Raw genomic sequence first — 19266 nt, forward strand, 5'->3', positions numbered from 1 at the left:
TTGTCACATGGATGTGCACATCACTGTCCCCATCCAGTCTGTGGCTGCACGTGGCTCTGCAATGTGCAGGCAGAATGATGACCAGGAACAACTCCTGTCATCTGTGCTCTCCTCGACTGTGGATCAGAGATGGATTAGACACCATGCTGGATGAAGGCAGTGCACCCTGGAGTTACTGCAGCTGTCACAGCAGTAATGGGTTTGTACTGAATGTTTCGGGCACTCTCGAGGCTTTGGGTGTGATCTAATGCACACTAAAGCTAAAGCAAGTTTTTGCTGCTGACTTTGGTGGGTCTGCCTTTAATGGGCAATTCTCCAGTTGTTTTCACCAGCTGATCCTTCCAGTATTTTTCTGGAAGTCCTCCCTCCTTCAAGAGGAGGATTCTTGCTCCAAGTGTCCCTCCCACAGCACGTGTTCCCCACTCACGAGCATATGATGGTCCCACTGCTCCAAATCAAAACCCACCCAGGAAGGCAACACAGAATCACAGAATGGTTTGTGTTGGAAAGGACCTCAAAGCTCATCTCATTCCAACCCCCTGCCATGGGCAGGGACACCTTCCAGAAGCCCCATCCAGCCTGGCCTTGAACACTTCCAGGGATAAGTTTGACAGAGATTCTTCTCACAATACTGTTGCTTTGAAACAGAATCTATGGTTTAACGCACCTGTGGCTTCTAGGGTAGGAAATTACTGTGGAAACCATTCCAGTGGTATTTTGCCTCAAAAGCACACGTAGACTACACATACCTTAGTCAGTGGCATTTTCCTGGACTGCCGGAGCTTTTTCAGGGAATGAATAGCTTGTAGTAATGGATCAGCACCAGATTCAACCTGGTGTCTGAAAGATTTCATTTTTGTCAGAAGGCCTAACATCTTGTCCATGGGTTTCTGAAGTTCCTTGGGGAAAAACATCTGCAAGAGTCAGGAAGGAAATCAATTATGATGAGCAGGAATCTGCGTGCACAGGCATGTACACTCCCATATTGTGTTAACTCAAACATGAGCACTGTGGGATTTTCAGAACAGTTAGGAGGCTTTACAGAGTGGGTGTCCCATGGGAAATGAATGGGATTTGTATTCCTAAATCCCCAAGCACTTTTGCAAGCCACACCCCTGAACATTACATAATTTAACAGTGTGTTTCCAAACACCTACAGCTGGGAAATGTGTGTCAGATACTGGCTGGGATATGATCAAGTCTCTCATTTCACACAGCACAGGTGTCAAACACCATGAGTGACTTTTGACCTGAGCCCAAATTCACTGGCATTGTCATTTAACAACTTTTTTTGCCCAGGGTCACTCCTGTATTTTTAAATACGTGCTCAGTATTCACATCTCTATGGATGTTTTCTTAGATGCTGTTTCTGTAGTTGGGGGGGGGGGGAAATTTGAATCATTTAATAACTTTGTATTTCCAGATAGATAGGGAAATGGTATTTTACAGGACTTTTTCCAGGGCTTCCCTTTTCAAGCAATCAAAAAATTTAGCTCAGTACCTTATTTTTGGGTCAGCTGGGAGTGTTCAAGAGGTTGTGACAGCACATAAAGGATACTAGCAGATAGGGAGGCATTTAGAGTAGGCCCAGTGCCTTTAAATGAGGTTTGCTGCTTAACACCAGCTGGGATTCTCATTTATATCCACACTGTCACAGCATGGATATGCAGTAAAAATTGCTGCATGAGCAAAGCCTGATCTTTGGCTTGTGTAAATCAGTGTAGCTTCTGGCCACTGCAATGATATTTTATGACCTTTCAGCCACTGCGTGCAGCAAAGAATGTAGAAGCCACTCTAAAAATCCAGCACTAACCTTGTACAAGAAATTGTAGATGTCCAAGTGTCTCAACAGGGTGACCCCAAGGATGTAGGTGCTGCGAGTCCTCTCTGGCAGAGGGAGGCTGCACAGCTCCCACGCCACCGCTCGCAGCTGCAGGTCAGCGGGACGGGCGCTGCAGGACTCCAGCTGCAGCACCTGAGAGATGAGCTGGGCGTGCACCAAGGGAAGAGAGATTTGTTAGGGGTGCACTGCACGCTCCACCACGTGTGGATCAATCTTGCCTTGCTGTTGCTCCTTCCACACCGCCATATTTCAACCACCCAAGAACCAGAAAATGCCTGCCCATTACTCCCACTCCCAGGGACAAATCCTAAGGACTATGTTTTACTACCCAGCTTGCACAGTAGTAAAAGCTTTTATGGCTTCAATTTCTCATTGACCGATGCATGTGAAGTTTGGAAAAGAGTATGCTCTTTGGGGCCCAGTCCAGACAAGATGGCTAGGAGGGGGAAAGCACCTGGAGCTCTGCTCACAGGAGCAGGAGGCTGAGAAAGGGAAGCTCATCTCTCATTCTGGGAGATGATTCTGGACCCTGAGTGCTCTCACAAGTTGTGCTTACAAATGTACTTTTCCTCCTGGACTGGGACAACTTCTCAGTGACCAGGATCTGACTGAAGACCCTGCTCAGCCCCCATCAGTGTGTCCCAGAGAGCCATGCCCTGCTCCAGATCCCTCTCCAGGCAGTGCCTGGCTGCCGACCAGCTGCCAGTAGCAGCCAAAGGGACCATATGGCTCCTGGTCTCCAGTGGCTGGGCTGACATCAGTGATGCTCCTGCTGCATTCCTGGTGGTTATTCCAATCCATAACATGCTCTGCTGTCTCTCCCTGTGGGGTCATCTGTGCTGTCACACACCCAGTGATCTGCTCAGCTGCATTCACTAACAAACACTGGCTTTAATGGTCTGAGCAGTAGAAAGCAACAAGATATCCCAACAGGATAACAGCAAACTTACCTGACTGCTGTTTTCTGGGAAAGATGCTTCCAGAAGAGCATCAATGCTGGCTGTGGACATTCCTGTTGTGTTTTTGAGGTCCTCTTTGAGCTGGTCCACATTTTTAAACACATCTCTTAACTTTTCTGTAACAAACAGTCAAAGAGCAATTGATGTAATGGCTTTCTCCAGACACACAGCAGATCTCAAGCACACAGAGAAGACTTTATGTGAAGTATGGAAGTGTGGTACCTCACCGCTGATAAGAAAAATTCCAACAAAAACTTGGAACATACAGTCACTATTTCCTAGGTTTTACAGTCTGGCTTGTGGGCTATCACGTCTCAGGATAGCAAAATTTGCTCAGATTGAAAGACTTGGTGCTTTCTTTGTGAAGAAAACAAAGGGTGGTCTTGAACAGGCTCTAGAAGCACCCCAGATAAAGGATCCCAAGGTCATGGTGTATGGTTATTCCATTAATATCACTTCTTCCTGGCAGCTAGGCAATTCTTGGGATTGCCAGCAGAAAGTGTGGTACCAGTGGTGATGTTTACCGACATCATAAAGAAAATAGAGAAGAGTACCTTGCTTGCTTGAGTCTGTTAAACTCTCAGTGATGTTCAACATGGAATTCAAAGTAGCCATATACTGAGGAATCTCTTGAAAGAAAGCAATTTCTGGTACATTTTCTTGAAGCCTGAATTGGAAAAATAGAACAACAAACAAAACTGAGAATATAAAGAGAAAGCAAGAGTCATTTCATAACCAGAACACCAAAAGAGTCTAACTCTAACAGAGGGAGAGCCTCACCACTTCAGCTGTGCCTGGATGCCTGTGGCATCCCCAATGAGTACATTTTGGAGCTCCTGGGAGATCCTCCTGTGATTCAGTACGTTGGTCACAAGTTGGCTGCTCAGCTCAGCAGCACGGAGGAGCTGCTCCTGAGACTGGCCTCGCTCGCACAGCTCCCCAAAGGGAACCTCAGGGAGGTGGCAGAGGTGCTGGATTGACTTGAAGCTCTTGTAGTCACACAGAAGTGCTGTCAGACCCCGGAGGCGAGAGATCTTCAAAGGACATTTTGAAAAAAGGAAGACAAATGCACAAACACCAGGGTTTGAGGTTAGATGACGGAATTACAAAAGGCAAGCTTTGAAGAGTCTAACTGTCCCTTTCTGTTTCTCCTTAGGACTAAGATTTTAAAATATATATATATATATATTTAGTTCATTCAAAAGGTCTCCAAAAGAACAGCTTGTAACAATCATTATGTGACCTTCTGGCAGACCTGGGTGGATCTAAAAACCTTGGAATCCTTAACATATCATTTCCCCTGCCCAACACACACAGACAGCAATACTCCATTGGACTTGCCTGTTTACTCATTAATCTTCCCAGAGACCAAATAAATCTACCTTGCACAACAAGTTTAGCCTTTCAAATACCACCTGGTCATCTACTGCAGCACAGGAAAGAGACTTGGCCAGAACTCAGAGCTTCCTCATCTGCCAACCCATGTAAAATTATAGTCCTTTGCTACCGTGGGCTTCCCTCTTGTCTGACATCATTATTTACATTATCAGGCTCTTATGGGAAGAATTATTTTCAGGTTTATGCCTCTAAGTACCTGTCACACTGAGGCTCGTCATATTATTGTTACAGATATATTACACAGCAACAACATTGCATACTGCTGTATTTTTCTAAAAGGACTTTTAAATGCTATTTCTCATATGGAGCAATAGTCTAAAGTATATGCATGCTATTAGTGCAGTCATGAATGCATGGGCTAAGAAGCATTTTATTCAAACAAGGCATTGCCAAACCCAAAGCCGGGGAGGGAACTCAGGGAATCAATACTGGTGCTTAATCTCAGAAGCCATTCTGGTGTTGTGAGACATCTGGGGCTAGGGGAGCATGTGGGGACTTGACTCCAGCCCTGCTGGTGTTGGTAGAGCTCCTTAGGCACAGCAGTAACCCAGTTAGTCATGCTTCCAACTGCCAATCAGGAATTCACAATTCCGTGGATTTTCAGCAGGGCAGAGGCATCTAATCCCTATCTGTGCCTTCGAGAACTCCTCCCTACCTCCTCCTCAAGTGAAGCTGAGGCATCCCAGAATGATCTCAGCTCTGCAAGGTGCTTCAGCAAGTCTCAATGTACTGAACTTCAAAACTACTGGTGCACTGAGGAATATGCTGCTACTGGCCATCTCTGCAGTGCTCATCCTTCTGGGATGGCTGGTGGAAAACAGAGCCATCCTATCCAGCACACAGGAGGACAGGAACACCTCTACCTCCTCCAAAAAACGGGTGCACACTCAGTAGGGACAGATAAAAGAACAAGTTCCTCAACCCAGTTTACAGGTGACCTTCAAATACAGGCAGCAGGCAGAACACAGAGTTTCAGTCCTAGTTTTTATCAGCTGTTCTTTTAAGAAAACTTTTTTCCATTGCACATTCATGTATCACTGCGGGATGTCCTTCAAGTCAGCATTTTAAGCAGACTCACTTTTAGCTTCAGGAGCTCTGGTATGGATGAATGTTCCTCAGAGGTATTATTTTGCATAAAAGAGTTCTTTTTCAGATGAGTTTGCTTCAAAAGCAGTGTGATGTTTTCTGTGCAGGGGAAAAAAACAATAGTTATTCCAGACAAAAATGCCAGAAACTTCACAGATGGGAATATCAGCACTTTTATTCTGAGGCCAACTGATCATTGCTACTTTCCACCAAACTCCCATGGCTGAGGACCTCTGAAATCACAGATCACAGCCTAGGTTGTAATCCGGACTGTAATGAATCCAGTTCAAGTAGGTGCTCTGCTCCTAGTGAAATCCACCCCATCCTGGTAACAGGTAAAACCTCTCAGGTGTTACAATAAGCACAAATGATGAATATCTATGTGAAATACCATGTTAACTCTCAGGAATAACTGCTGTCATCTCACAGCTACATAAAGCTGTGAAGGGAAAGAGGTTTCTATTTGTAAGATTGCTTTGTCTGAGTGTCAGCAACCTGTCATCACACAGAGAGGAGGAGATGTGCCTTCTGGAGAGACTGGGATGGAAACTTAAAATCGCAGTGTGACATAACTCAAACAAAACCCGAGTCTGGCTTCCCCAGGTCTCACAGCTCCAGTTAATTGCCAGCAGACAAAGCCACGTAGCACCATTCCTTCACACCATTAGACAAAAAACAGGCAGGACACGTTCCAGCTGAGGCCTCTCAGCATTAATGAAATCATGATCACCTGTCAATTCCCCGTCTCCAGCTTCTGTGGCATTTATTAAACACATCAGGTAAGGGTTATAGCTGTTATTCGCTGTCACCTGCAAGATGGTGTTTTCAAATTCTAAAAACAGAAATCTGAAAAAGAAGATAGGAATTTAAATCAGCTTCTCTTTCAAAAACAAGGTATATTAGTGAGCAACATGTCAGCTGTGGATGCTGTTCCTTGGCAGAGTAAATAAGAATTCCAGATGAAAGCCACCTCTCCTAAGTGGGTACCCTCCCAGTTTTATACCATCAGGTCTTTTTGCTGTTATTTCCCAAAGCTGTCATTCGCTCTCAAAATAAGAAAACACACTTGAAAGGTTCACATCTATGTGATGGATGCATTATATAGATGGAAAGGCACACCTAGGAGAGACCAAGGACCAAAAATTAGAGAGTCATCCCACAAAAGAAGGGTTTCCAAAGAGCCTACCACTGGTGGTAAGACTCCTTCAGGACTCTGATCTGCTGTGAATTGGTATGTGCCAACACACAAAATATTTTGAAAGTCTGACTTTTAGCTGTATGTTCAGCTCAAGGAGAAGTTTCCTCTTCTTCAATTTAACCCATATTATACCTCGTGTCCTAAATTATGGTGATTGCAGGCTTAGGTTGTTCCCCTGGAAGAGAATTCCATACTTCTCATGCCAGAATAAGAGCAGTGGTCACAATCCATTCATGGAATTGCACTACCCAAAACCCAAACTCACCGTGTGATCAAGCTGGTTGGGGACAGAGTGTGGTCACTCTGAGTCCAAGGCAGGGTCTTGTTGTAAAGGGTTTCTGCCACGACAATGAAGTGATGAGCAACGATATCAATCACACTGTCAAAACTGGTTGTGTTGGAGAGAAAAGCTGAGCTGGAACTTATATTGAATTCGTTTAGCAGGCCAGAGATGTTCAGGCCCTTGAGAATGTAGAGGGTGGCTTCTGTGATTTCTAGAGCTGACAGATTGCTGGCAGAGTCGCTTGCCGCTGCTTCCAACAGCCTTGCAAGGGAAGCTCCTTTGGCTGGATTCCTTTTGGTGCTGAGGAAGCTGTCAAACACATCCCAGACACTTGTGTAGTAACTCCCTTTAGCGAGGTTGAAGGTGCTGTGGAGTCTCTGCAGCAGGTTGTGGAGCTCATCCTGTGCCACACTGGAGAGCACGGACAGGTTATTCCAGTCTGCTGAGCTGTCAGAGACATTCAGGGAGCTCAGCACTGTGTCATTCAGCAGGGCAGGAAGGAGCACCTTCAAAAGCTGGGATGGGAGCACATCACCCACATCCTGGGCTGGGATGGGGCACGAAGCATCACCCTGCACCAGCCCCTCCGTGGCTGCACTCAGAGCTCTTGCCTTCTCCTGGAGCCAGGAGTTTCCCAGCTCGGAGACAAGGTTTAACTTGGAAAGGAAACTCAGAGAAAAATGCAGAGCTCGGGTGAGGCACAACAGCTCCTTGAAAAAGCGCTCCCTGCTGTTCTTGTAGGCAGCAGCAAACTCTGGGGACAGTTCCAGGTTGGTTATGGCCAGCTGGAACACCCTGGCAAAGGTGTCATTGCTCCCTGTCCCACCCTCCACACCCAAGGAATCCAAGAGGGGCTTGCAGGGGCTCCTGGCTGAGGACTCCCTCAGAGTGGCATTTTCAAACAGCACCTCAAGGGCTACGTGGAGCACATCCTCAAAGGAGCAATTCTGGAGTGTCCTAAAGCCATTGCTGCTGTTCTCAAGGAAAGGACCCAAGGCTAAATGCAGGAACTCCCAAATTTTTGCCTGTAGTGAGGTATTGTGCTGTGAGGGAAACTGGCTGAACTCCTGCAGCAGGAAATGAGAGAAATTATAGACAACATCCATTTTTTCCTCAAGTGTTTTGTTTAAATTGGTGTCATGAAGAACTTTCATTCCTGCTCTCCACATTTCCATGAGTCTCTGGGTACGGTTACTGTAAGAATCAAGTACCAGGCTGATAGTTTCAAGCTCACTGATGTTATACCTTTTCTGCAAACCTTTCAAAGTTAAGATACCCCTTTGCATGGCCTGCAAGTACATGGAAATGTTGGTTCCCCTGGAGTCTTCATCATCATACAGCTCAAAGATGGAGGATGCAATGTTTAGCATCTGCTTCAGTTCCTTACTGAAAGGAAGACTGGAGTCATTTTCCATGGTATTTAGCAGATTTTGTAGCATGTCTAGAAGTGACTGGGCAGTGAGACTGTCTGTACTATTCCAGTTCAAGGACTGGAGACCTTCAGCAATACGCCAGAAAGCACCAAGTTCATTTTCCTGCCTTCCAGGAGGGCCACTCTGGAGTTTCTGCATTAGCTTAGACAAAGAAGAGATCAGCAGATAATGATCACTGGTATTCACCTTTGCCATCACACCAAGAAGCTGCTCAAGGGACAAGAGGTGTTCTGCAACATTTTCAGAAGTTCCAGGGGTCAACAGGAAGTCAGAAAATAATGATGACACTTCTTCATTTGTGCTGAGATAATTTTCAATGTCTTCAAGTGAGATTGCATCGAGTGCAATCATTTTGATAACCTCCCATGCATTCTCTGTACTAAAATGAGTCCTGTTTAAAATTATCTTGTTCCAAATCACTGCAGCCATAGTTAGAATATCTTGATTTTCTTTTCCATAGGGATTAGAGTAGAACAATCCTTCACCACCCCCTTCATACAGAGGAAGTATTTCTTGAAATATTCTTTCCAAGTCCAGTGTGCTGTCTGTGGCAGAAGTTGAACTGAAAAAGAGTTTTAATGAACTATACAAATCACTCAGATCTGAGGATTTAATTGCTTCAGTAGAATTATGAAAGATCTGATGCACCAGTGCTTTTCCAGGAGCTACCCCGAAGTCCACAAGGATTAGAGCTTTCTTCATAATGTGCAGGAGTTCCACATATTCAGCCACTTCTGTTAGGCTCCATTTGGAGGTCAGCAGGCTGCCAGTGGCGTGCCACAGCCGGGAGAAGTGTTCCCACTCGGGCTGGCTGGAGGCAGCTCTGCCCATTTGCAGCAGCTCGTATAGACTGCTGTTCCTCATGGAAGCAGATGGTGACAGATGGGAAAACACAGGCAGCCCATCCCAGTCTGCTGAGCTGTCAGAGACATTCAGGGAGCTCAGCACTGTGTCATTCAGCAGGGCAGGAAGGAGCACCTTCAAAAGCTGGGATGGGAGCACATCACCCACATCCTGGGCTGGGATGGGACACGAAGCATCACCCTGCACCAGCCCCTCCGTGGCTGCACTCAGAGCTCTTGCCTTCTCCTGGAGCCAGGAGTTTCCCAGCTCGGAGACAAGGTTTAACTTGGAAAGGAAACTCAGAGAAAAATGCAGAGCTCGGGTGAGGCACGACAGCTCCTTGAAAAAGCGCTCCCTGCTGTTCCTGTAGGCAGCAGCAAACTCTGGGGACAGTTCCAGGTTGGTTATGGCCAGCTGGAACACCCTGGCAAAGGTGTCATTGTTCCCTGTCCCACCCTCCACACCCAAGGAATCCAAGAGGGGCTTGCAGGGGCTCCTGGCTGAGGACTCCCTTAGAGTGGCATTTTCAAACAGCACCTCAAGGGCTACGTGGAGCACATCCTCAAAGGAGCAATTCTGGAGTGTCCTAAAGCCATTGCTGCTGTTCTCAAGGAAAGGACCCAAGGCTAAATGCAGGAACTCCCAAATTTTTGCCTGTAGTGAGGTATTGTGCTGTGAGGGAAACTGGCTGAACTCCTGCAGTAGAAAATTAGTTAAATTATAGATAGGGTTAATTATGTCTTCACTGGTACCTTCACTGGCACTTGTAGAATGAAGGATTTTCATTCCTGTTCTCAGAAGTTCAGACAAGCTCTCGAAGGTTTTGTTGTCAAAATTAAAGAAAAGTTCTATAGATTTTAATTTGCTGACATTATAACGCAGCTGTAGGTCTTTTAATACGTCCAACGTCTTTTGGACAGCTTGAGTGACTTGTGAGATATTGGCTACTCCAGAGCTTTCCCCAAACTCTTTAAACACGGCTGTTATAAATTCTGACAGCTGATCCAATTCTTCACTGAGGACAGCACTTGAATTGTTGCTCAGCTTTTGCAAATGGCTGTTTAACACCTCCAAAAACTGCCCATAGGCAATGATGGCTGTGTTATTCCACTTCATGGATCTCAGTTTCTCCCCAATGCGCCAGTAGACGTTCAACTCATCCCACCAGGCCTCACCCATGGACTTCTCTACAGCCCTCATCAGCTCAAACACAGGCAGCAGGAGGTACTGATAACCTACATTTGTGCCTGTCATTCTAAAAAACATCTTCTGGAGAGCTAGGAGCTGCTCTGGGAAGTTTCTGTAGGACTCAGGCTCAAGCAGATCATCAGAAAACACAGATGGGATTTCTCGCATTCCACCCAAACGGTCTCTGAGACCTTCCAGAAGTGATGGCATGCTTGTGGAAAGCAACATTTTGAGAGCATCCTTAGTTTGCAGTGTACTAAAATTAGAATTATTTAGCAGAGCTGGATTCCAAAGCATTGTAGCTAATTTTAAAGCCCTCTGAATTTCTTTCCACTGGGTCATTGTATTGAAAATGGAAGTCCCATTAAAGTCACTCTGTAATTGCAGTGATGTGAAGTTATAGATTTCATCAATTATTTCCTTATTATATGGTTCCTTTAATTTATAATAATGATGTGGATTCATTCCCAGTTCAAGAAATGCATACAATTTCTGTAATGTTTCATTCTTCAAATTTCTGAATAGATTTAAGCTTTTTAATTCACTTCTATTCATTTTTTCCTCAAAGCCTTTTAAACGATGTAGATGCTTTTGTATGGCTTCTAAATCATCTGAATTAATGGACCTCTTGGAGTGCTTTCCACCAATCTCTGGTGACCTTATTTTTCTGGAGGGGAACAAAAAAGTGTTTTAGTGAATATGAAATCAATGCAAGTGGAAATGTAAGGTGATTTAGAGCAAAGATCGTAGATTTGAATTACACTGTTAGTAATATCCCTTTAGCTAATGTCTCACCTTAGAACTTCCTCCAATTCAGATACTAAAGTGTGATTGTCTTTCCAGTGAACAAAGGAATTACAAATAGATCTGGTCAGCCAACTGCTTTCTTTATCTACAACAAAAATGTGAAAAGTGTATTAGTAAAGATCATGTAATTTTGGAACCTGAGAAGTGCTACAATGGCAAATCTATCTGGGATAATGTGCACATACGAAGTTAGGCTCCTACCACAAGCCACAATATGCTGGTTACAAATCTGAGTGTTCTTTTGGGGTGTAACTCTTCCTGGCCTTTCGAGGGAAGTGAGGATGCTGCCTGGCATCCTAGAAATTACTTTGCATGCTGAAATCACTCAGGAACAATTCACTGCTCCTGTGATCTGGACGCTAACAGAGGTCTCCTCCTGCTTTAGGAGCACTTTGCTATCAGTAATGCAGGGTAAGGTGGCCAGGTATTTATTATGGTTTCCTTCCCTTCATTTAGGGTTGCTTTTTACTGCTCACACATAAGCTCTGTCTTCAGCATCATTTATGTCTCCCACAGCCATTTACACTCATCTTGAGGTCCCCATGTGTCCAGTCCTCTCACCAGCCACTTCTCCATGTTTTCCCTACTTGCACATCTCATCTTTCTTCTTATCCACCTCAACTTCCACAATCTCCATGAAACAAGTAGAGGACAGACAGCATTACCCATCTGTCCCTTGTAGCATTTAGCTGCTGTTCCTTTCCCCTGCCTGCTCACAGATCCCCAGTTAGAGGGGGATATCCAGCACTGTCTCTGCTGGAAGGGACAGGGATTTAAAGGAAGAGCTAATTTAAGCTTGTTTTGCAGCCCAGCCCCAGCCCCTGCCTTGACACACCGAGCTGAGTTTGACAGAGCCCACAACCAGAGGCAGATTTTGACATCATCCCCCAAAAAAGCGAATCAAGGTAAAACATTACTGCTCCCCATTTCCACTGAGGCTGCAAACTCATGTTAATTCATTGTCTACTGACAAAACCAAGCTTTTTTACTTTTCCGTTTGAAATGAGGCATTTTACTCGCATTTGTAAAAAGCTGAAAGAAGAATCCATTACGCTGAGCCCTGAACTCAGCATAATGTGTGCAATCTGTATGGTTACTTACTAGCCTGCAGTTTGCCTCTCCTCAGCACCACAGGTTTTCAGCAGAGATATGACTCAATGGAGGAGTCTTACCTTGCTCCAAGCAGTTCAGGGTATGTGGAGAATCTGTAGCCCCATTCTGAACAGTTTTGAATCCATCATCACCCACAAGAGATGCAGAGACATTCTGAGCTGCCAGCACAACACTAAAGGGGGGGGGGGGGAAAGAAAAATGAATTGTGGTTACAGGTTTATGAGAAGAAATAGAACAAATATTCTAATAGGAAACAGCTGGAGTACAGCCTATCATTCTTAAAATGTCTGACAGACAAGACATAGCCCCTATTTTTAATTATTTGTTTGATCATGCACAGGATACAAACACCAGGGGCTTTGATGGGAAGGCCATGGCATCATATTAGCACAAACACGTGTGGCACTCACTAGGTGCACTTGTTCAGAGAGTTATGTACAATCTGCAGGCCACTTAAATTCTGCCAGCAGGTCTCAGAAAACACCCAGGTGACACACCAGCCATGTCATTCACTGCTGCGGGGGAATTTCCTCCTAAAAAAGCCAAGAACCAAGGAGACAAGGCTCCACAGAGAGCAGGGATCCCGAGGGGAAACACATCTGTGGAAGGAAGAAGCAATTACAAAAAACTGTTGCCGTTTCCAATTCTCCTTCTTTCCTCTTTTATGCTGTAATAGCTGGGCTGACAGGGAAGCAAGGAATGTTTTTCAGTCTTAGGAAGGAATAAGCTGATAATCAGGCATATTGTAGCACAGAGGAACTCATTTACAGGACTGCCTGCTCAGGTGTGCAGGTTACTGAAAACTTCACTGTGATTATTAGTCCCTTTTGCTTCTCCTGTATAAAGAGTAGCTCTTCACTGTAGGCATGGGGTCACTGAAATGCACCATCTCTCTCTCACCTGCCTGAAGTTCTGTACATAATACATAAAGAACCTGGCTGGGCTGATGTCAGTGACATGAATAAATACATACTGATCTGTGGGAACAGGCTGCTACTGAGGACAGAGCACAGGGGATCTCTTCTCTCCTAATTTAACATAACGTCTCCATGCAGGTTTCGTAGGCTTGGTGCTTGGCATTTTCATTCTGCAGATGTGCTTGTAAGAGTCTTAGAGGGGAAGAAACTCAGTTATAAGTGACATATTTAGCTGAGCAATGGCAGAGCCAAGGAGGAGGCAGGCACAGGCTGCCAAAAGAGGATGCATGTCACGCAGATCAGAAGGCAGCAAACATGGAAACAAGTGTTGTTGCTGCCCTTTTACTTCAGTCTTGCAGGACTTCTGCAGACTTTGGCTGTGGAGAAAAAGCTCAGCTATGTGCTTAGCTGAAAAACTATCTTACAGCAACAAACAGGAACATTCGTGAAATAAGTCTGCAAAACAGGTTTTTGTGAGTAATAAAATCGGCTGCTAAACTTTCTATAGGATTCACGACTTGGAAGTTACTGTTTCACAGTGGTGGTGTTTATCACTTGGTTAATACAGATGCCACAACGAGCAAAAGTTCTTTTCTTCTATACCTTCATATTTCTACCACAAAAAAAAATTCCCATGTGCAGCACTTCTTTAGGAGTTCGGTCCTGCCTGAGTAAGAGACGTGGCCAGGCTCGCTAAGATGTGCTTTTGTAAGCATCATTAAAAGTACTATTTGTGCAATCTCTTTGCAATAACTCTTTACTCATGCATTTACAGTGCCAGATGCCAGGCATAAAAGCACTGCACAGTTCTGGTGATGAAATTCTATGTGCCTCTTTGTCGTGCCTATGACAACTTCGCCCAGTTCTGCAGCTGTAGAGCAAAGCAGAGCAGCACAGTAAATATTAATTCTCCCTGGGCACTCAAACAGGGCTGGTTCTCAGGCTGGGTTCTGGGAGCCAGTAAATGCAAACAAATGCAATAATCCTGTGACTGAAACAGCAGCATGAACAAAACGTTTCTGAATGAAATTACAATTCTTGCCACACTGCTACTGACTCCTTTAAGGATAAGGACATTACAACTTACACATGGGTCTCACAATGCAGCATGGAAAATTACCTTGATATTAAATGTACAGGTTTTTAAGTGCCTTGGCAACACACCAGCGATCAAAAGTGAGTCCCTCTAAGCCTGGGTGCAATCAAAGTGGCAAAGTTTCTACAACTTCTTTTGACATCTTTACCCAACTGCTCATGTATGCAAGATAAAAACAAAAAGCAGTCTGAAAATGCTGTTTCTTGGTGTCCTCCATGTGCTGTAACAACTGGACTATCCAGAATATTTTATAGCAGGGTCAGTCACACATCCAGAAGATGACTTGGAACAGAGTCCCTTAATCTTGAGTAATTCAAGTCTTCTGGAGATCAGGGAGAGTTTAGCCCAAGTACAGACCAGGAAAAGGATTTCAAGCCTAAGCCTGTTTTAGAAATTTCTATTGTCCTAGGTGCAAACTGCATCAAATATTTCAGCACAGTTAAATAATGCAGTTAAGCCAGCTGTGCCTTAAATATAATATATATAATAAATATCATATCATATATAATGGTTAACTATAACCATTGAGCAAGTGCATAACTGGCACTTTATTCTCCAAGTCAGACATGTTAAAGCCCATATGTTAGAAAACTAGGCTCCCTCTCCTTTCTGCCCTCTTGGGACCAGTCCTGAAAGATTATACCAGCAGCAGATTAGGTAGTCAGTTTTAAAAAACAACATTATGGCTCCTCTACAAGTGCCTGAGGTGTTCCAAAGCAACCTGACCTTGGCTCTGAGCTTTTCTGGAAAGAAGCAGCCAGCTGCTTTCTTCACCCAGCCAGGAGGGCTTTTCTTCCACCAAAGGCAGTGGCTGTGACTCACCAGCTTTTTATCTGCACAAGGGCATGACAGTGCCTCTAAGCAGGCTGGGAGAAAACTCAAGAGTTTATATCAAGTTCCTATTAAAAGAATGACACAAGAGTCACTGAAAAACAACACACTGCTCACAGTCCATGGACACCTTTAGAGATGCATTAGTGTGGAGCTGCATCATTCCCCAAACAAATCACACTTTTAAGGTAACACCTTTCCCTCAAGAGGAGAGGTGATGTCCTTAGAGGCCAATACACAAACCCAGCAACTTTCAGTGCTTCTCCTGCCATTTTCTCTATTTTACCTGTTTGGATTCTGAAGGAAATCAATTATGTCTCGCAGTTGCATGTTGTCCTGGAACACATCTGGGGCCAGCAAAAGCAGGTGCCACAGGGAGGTGTCATTCTGCACTTGGGAGACGAGCCTCAGAAATGAGACCATTTCGTTGACAAAGGTCTCCTGGTACTGTGGGTTGTGCTGCACCTTAACAAATAAAAACGTATGAAATTACTTAAGAACCAGAAGAAATTGTTTAATAACCACAAGCCTTGCTGCTGGGGGGTCCTTTTTATGTTTTTCAGCTGGCACTGTACTTGCATGCAAATCTGCAAACAATACATTCAAAGGACAGGCAATAACTGAGAGTGTGACTGTGCTTTACCTTCACACCCCAGGTTGTACAATAAATTCTCTGTTCAGACAAGCCCTACGATTCACAATGTCCTGAAGAATCCAAAGACTAGGAATACAAGAAAATTAATATCAATCCTAACCCTGGCAAAGAAGAAAAAAAAAAAAAGAAGGCTTCACCTTTAAAGGATTAATTTGCTTTAATTATATTGCTTTCCAAAGACAACTACTGCTTCAATCATGAATTGTTGGATCAGATGCAGGAGTCACTGGATGAAGTTATACAGCTGAGGTAATACACAATTAAATTTATTGCCTTCCCAAGGTTTAAACATTCTTATTTACACCACATCCTCACACTGTTCTATTGACCTGTCACTGCAGCAGGGCAAACAAAGAGGAGAAGCAAGGCCCAGGTGTGTGAGAACCCTCAGTGGCCACGAGCTGATGGCTGGATGATCCTTGGCTTTCAAGCCACGTACTCAGCTTGGAGGTCTTTGGGCTAACTGCATGCACAAGAATTAACTCAGCCTCACTGTGCCCTACTTGCACTTGGGAACAGAGATGAGCAACTCCTGCCCACGAGGGGCCATGTGGTAGCTCCCAAACACTGCCTGACGTGTGTGAACTGCTGCAGCAGTTCCCAGGGAAGGAACAACTCCCAGCTGCAGTCCCCAGGGAAGGTCCCAGGCACCCACCTGGGAGAGCTGGCTCCTGAACTCCTGGGCAAACGACTCCAGAAGTGACGAGTGGGTGAAGCAGAAGGTGTGGTGGATATTGGCTGCCATGCTCCCTCCGGTGGCACCGGGATGTGCCAGGTACCGCGACAAGACCTCACACAGCAGGGCCCTGAGATTCCCTGCAGTGGAGTTTTGGGGCTGGTTCTGAAAGAACAACAAAACATTCAGGGCAGCTGTAAAGCAACAGTGTACTTGGGATGGTTTTAAAGGCAGTGATGAGGCTTTTTTTAAGGGATAGCAGTGACATGTGAAAAGCATTGTGGTTACAAGCACTTACACACAGGCAGAATTCTAACAGCTGAACAGTGTCACTAAATCCTCTCAAACTCCTCATATATTATACAGAGAAATGTGTGTATAAGTGTTCGTAGGCCTTGACACCAAAACACAGAAAGTGTCCATTACATTGTACCAAATTTCTGTCACAAAGGAATTGATCCTGTAAATATTCGATACCTACATAATAAACACAGTGCCTCTGATGCCACTGCATGACTGTCATGGGCAAATAAATACCTGAATGTCAAAGCCTGTGACACCGTATCTTTAATTTCATAAGAAAGAAAATATACTGCAAGCACCTTAACTCACACAAGTTCTGAACAAAGTATCTTAGGGTATTGTGTGTGACTATATTTTATATTTCATAGTATTATGTCCCAAGGTTTGCCTGGTTTCTGCCTAGAGGATAAAAAACTTTCCACAAAGCTTAAAAATCCACCCACAATCACTATGTTTCCAAAATAAAGCTCATTCACATAATAGGAGAGATCCTAAAGCAATAAAAGCTGTGTGTTGGTACTTGGAGCTTCTAATTCTTTAAGTATGAGGATACATAAATGTTCACACTCAGCTACTATGCAAATACAGACTTACCTTCCCAAAACTGAGGATCCTGTTGAACGTGTTGGTGCTGGAAGTCAAGCTGGATGGTGATGAAATGTTCTGAAGGTTTTTCTCTCCATGTGATACCAAATCCCCAAATGCTGCAATAACAGTTTGAAACACTGTATTTTACTTATGTCTTTTAAAACCTCTTTGCTACATAAAACTCTTGCAGAGGACAGCTACACATGGCTTTGGGTGCACCATTGTTATTAATCTGTTTCCAAAGGTACAGCCAGTGGCATCCTGTAAGTACTTCAGGTTTTTTTCTGATACAATTACATTCTGGATGACACTGTAACTTGTTACATGGGGCCACGACCTATCATTTTTAATTTTTTTTTTTAATAAAACGTAGAACTGAGATCCTTGCTGAGCATCAACATGAGTCAGTAGCTCCCATAACTGTTCATTGATTTACTTTCCCCCCCCCACACCTCTGCACTTGGTCCCTTTTGCATTCAGCCTTTTTCTGTCTGTGCACCACAGAGGGTGCTGGCAGGAATGCTAATTGGAACAGTGAATGGCTGGAGCAGAACAGGCAAATGCAAATCTGTAATCATTCACTTCATTGTGAGCTCCCTGCAGAAAGGACTATCCATCATGATGGCTTGCAGATTGTACCAGCCATTACCATCAATAAATAATAATTGTAATGATTTCATGGTAACTTTCAGTCTGAAAGTTCCTTCAGGAAAGAGAATCACATCAGAGGAGAACATCACCAACAATAAATATCCACTCTGGCACAGAAGACAACTTATTTGCTGGATAACCGTGGATAAAAACACACTTGAAAAGAAATCATAAGCTGTTTATGGAGAATTTGTGGGCAGTAAAAGGGCAATATTCCACAAACAGCCAGGTCTCTAATTAATGTCCAATCAATCTGTGATCTTGCATTGCTCCTGTGAAGCACAACCTTTTAATCCTGGTTCCTTGGCCAAATTCCAAAGTCTTTTCTACAGACAGTTACTTGTACTTGTTCCCAAGAATTTACACTAATGTCGTGGCCATGGCCACGTGCCTCTATGAAACACATGAATCATTTCAGCAGTGCTCTAAGAATTGCAGCTCTGTCCAGAGAGTTTCAAAAGGTCAGCGTTCCCAGAGCAGCGAGTAACCTACCCAGTGAAGCATTCCTGCTTTCCGGACCTTCCACACTCCATGATGATGGCTGCCTGTCCTTGGCTACACTGGATGAGCTCCTGTGCTTGCTGGGGGAAAGAAGAATGAAAGAGACACCTGTAACAACTCCCAGAATTTCTTATAATTAACTTATGCTTTACTGCCTTAACTCAGAATGTGTCTATGGCCGGATTTCATGGCAGGTGTGTCGAAATCTGGCTTATGCAAAAGCCTGGTTCCTTCTGGAGGCCTGGCACGTATCTTGGGGAAGCAAAAGTACAGAACCATGGCTACAAAGTACATGGCCTTACCAAGAAATCCTTCCAGGCAACAGGACCTGTTCATCCTTCCCAAACATTTCACTACAGGAGAAAAGGGTGGAAGAAGTTGTTGCTGAGCTTGGCTTTTGGACTTCCCTTTTATTAAGGGAAATTTCAAGTAACACCTTGCACACTTTGGTAAATGCCTCTAAGGAACAGAATCAAAGGTGAGAACCTCACCCATTTTCTCTGCTGACCACTGGTTATACACAGTTTTAGGGAAAGTTATAAAACAGCTTAACAAGAGCTTCAGTAAGTCGCACAATGGGAGAGGAGAAAAACAGCCTCGATTAGCTGAGTATTACAAAATAATCTATCCAGGTAGTGAAGGGCCACAGCTCAAACACTTTGTGACAAACTCACCCATGGGGATCCTGCTCCTATTCATCTGGAGCCTTCCCCTTCCCAAGGAATCTTTTCCTGAGGTTTTAGACTCTGCTCTCTCCTGCTAGTTTTGCTGTGGCTACTTAACAGTAGGTGTTTTCCCTTGTAAGGCTGACACTGACCATACAAGGGTAGGTATGGCCACATATCTATAATGATACTTCACACAGACAACTTTGAGCATCAAGAGTGGTCAAGATGC

General features: G+C 44.4%; 1 protein-coding gene across 2 annotated transcripts in view; it reads right to left on the reverse strand.

Moving 5' to 3' along the window:
* The window catches only part of ABCA12 (ATP binding cassette subfamily A member 12), a 104078-nt gene that overhangs the window by 43014 nt on the left and 41798 nt on the right, over positions 1-19266 (reverse strand). For both annotated transcript variants that reach the window (XM_039554693.1, XM_019290951.3), the window contains exons 4-17: positions 18361-18449; positions 17224-17333; positions 16306-16491; positions 15282-15460; positions 12211-12323; positions 11027-11123; positions 6750-10898; positions 6017-6132; positions 5279-5385; positions 3583-3836; positions 3357-3469; positions 2794-2918; positions 1814-1987; positions 750-914 (exon numbers count right to left, since the gene is read on the reverse strand). In XM_039554693.1, coding sequence (XP_039410627.1) covers positions 750-914; positions 1814-1987; positions 2794-2918; positions 3357-3469; positions 3583-3836; positions 5279-5385; positions 6017-6132; positions 6750-10898; positions 11027-11123; positions 12211-12323; positions 15282-15460; positions 16306-16395 — 5682 coding nt within the window. In that variant the 5' untranslated portion in view covers positions 16396-16491; positions 17224-17333; positions 18361-18449. The remainder of the gene's footprint in view (positions 1-749; positions 915-1813; positions 1988-2793; positions 2919-3356; positions 3470-3582; positions 3837-5278; positions 5386-6016; positions 6133-6749; positions 10899-11026; positions 11124-12210; positions 12324-15281; positions 15461-16305; positions 16492-17223; positions 17334-18360; positions 18450-19266) is intronic.

The sequence above is a fragment of the Corvus cornix genome, chromosome 7 (assembly GCF_000738735.6).
Source record: "Corvus cornix cornix isolate S_Up_H32 chromosome 7, ASM73873v5, whole genome shotgun sequence".
NCBI lineage: Eukaryota > Metazoa > Chordata > Aves > Passeriformes > Corvidae > Corvus > Corvus cornix.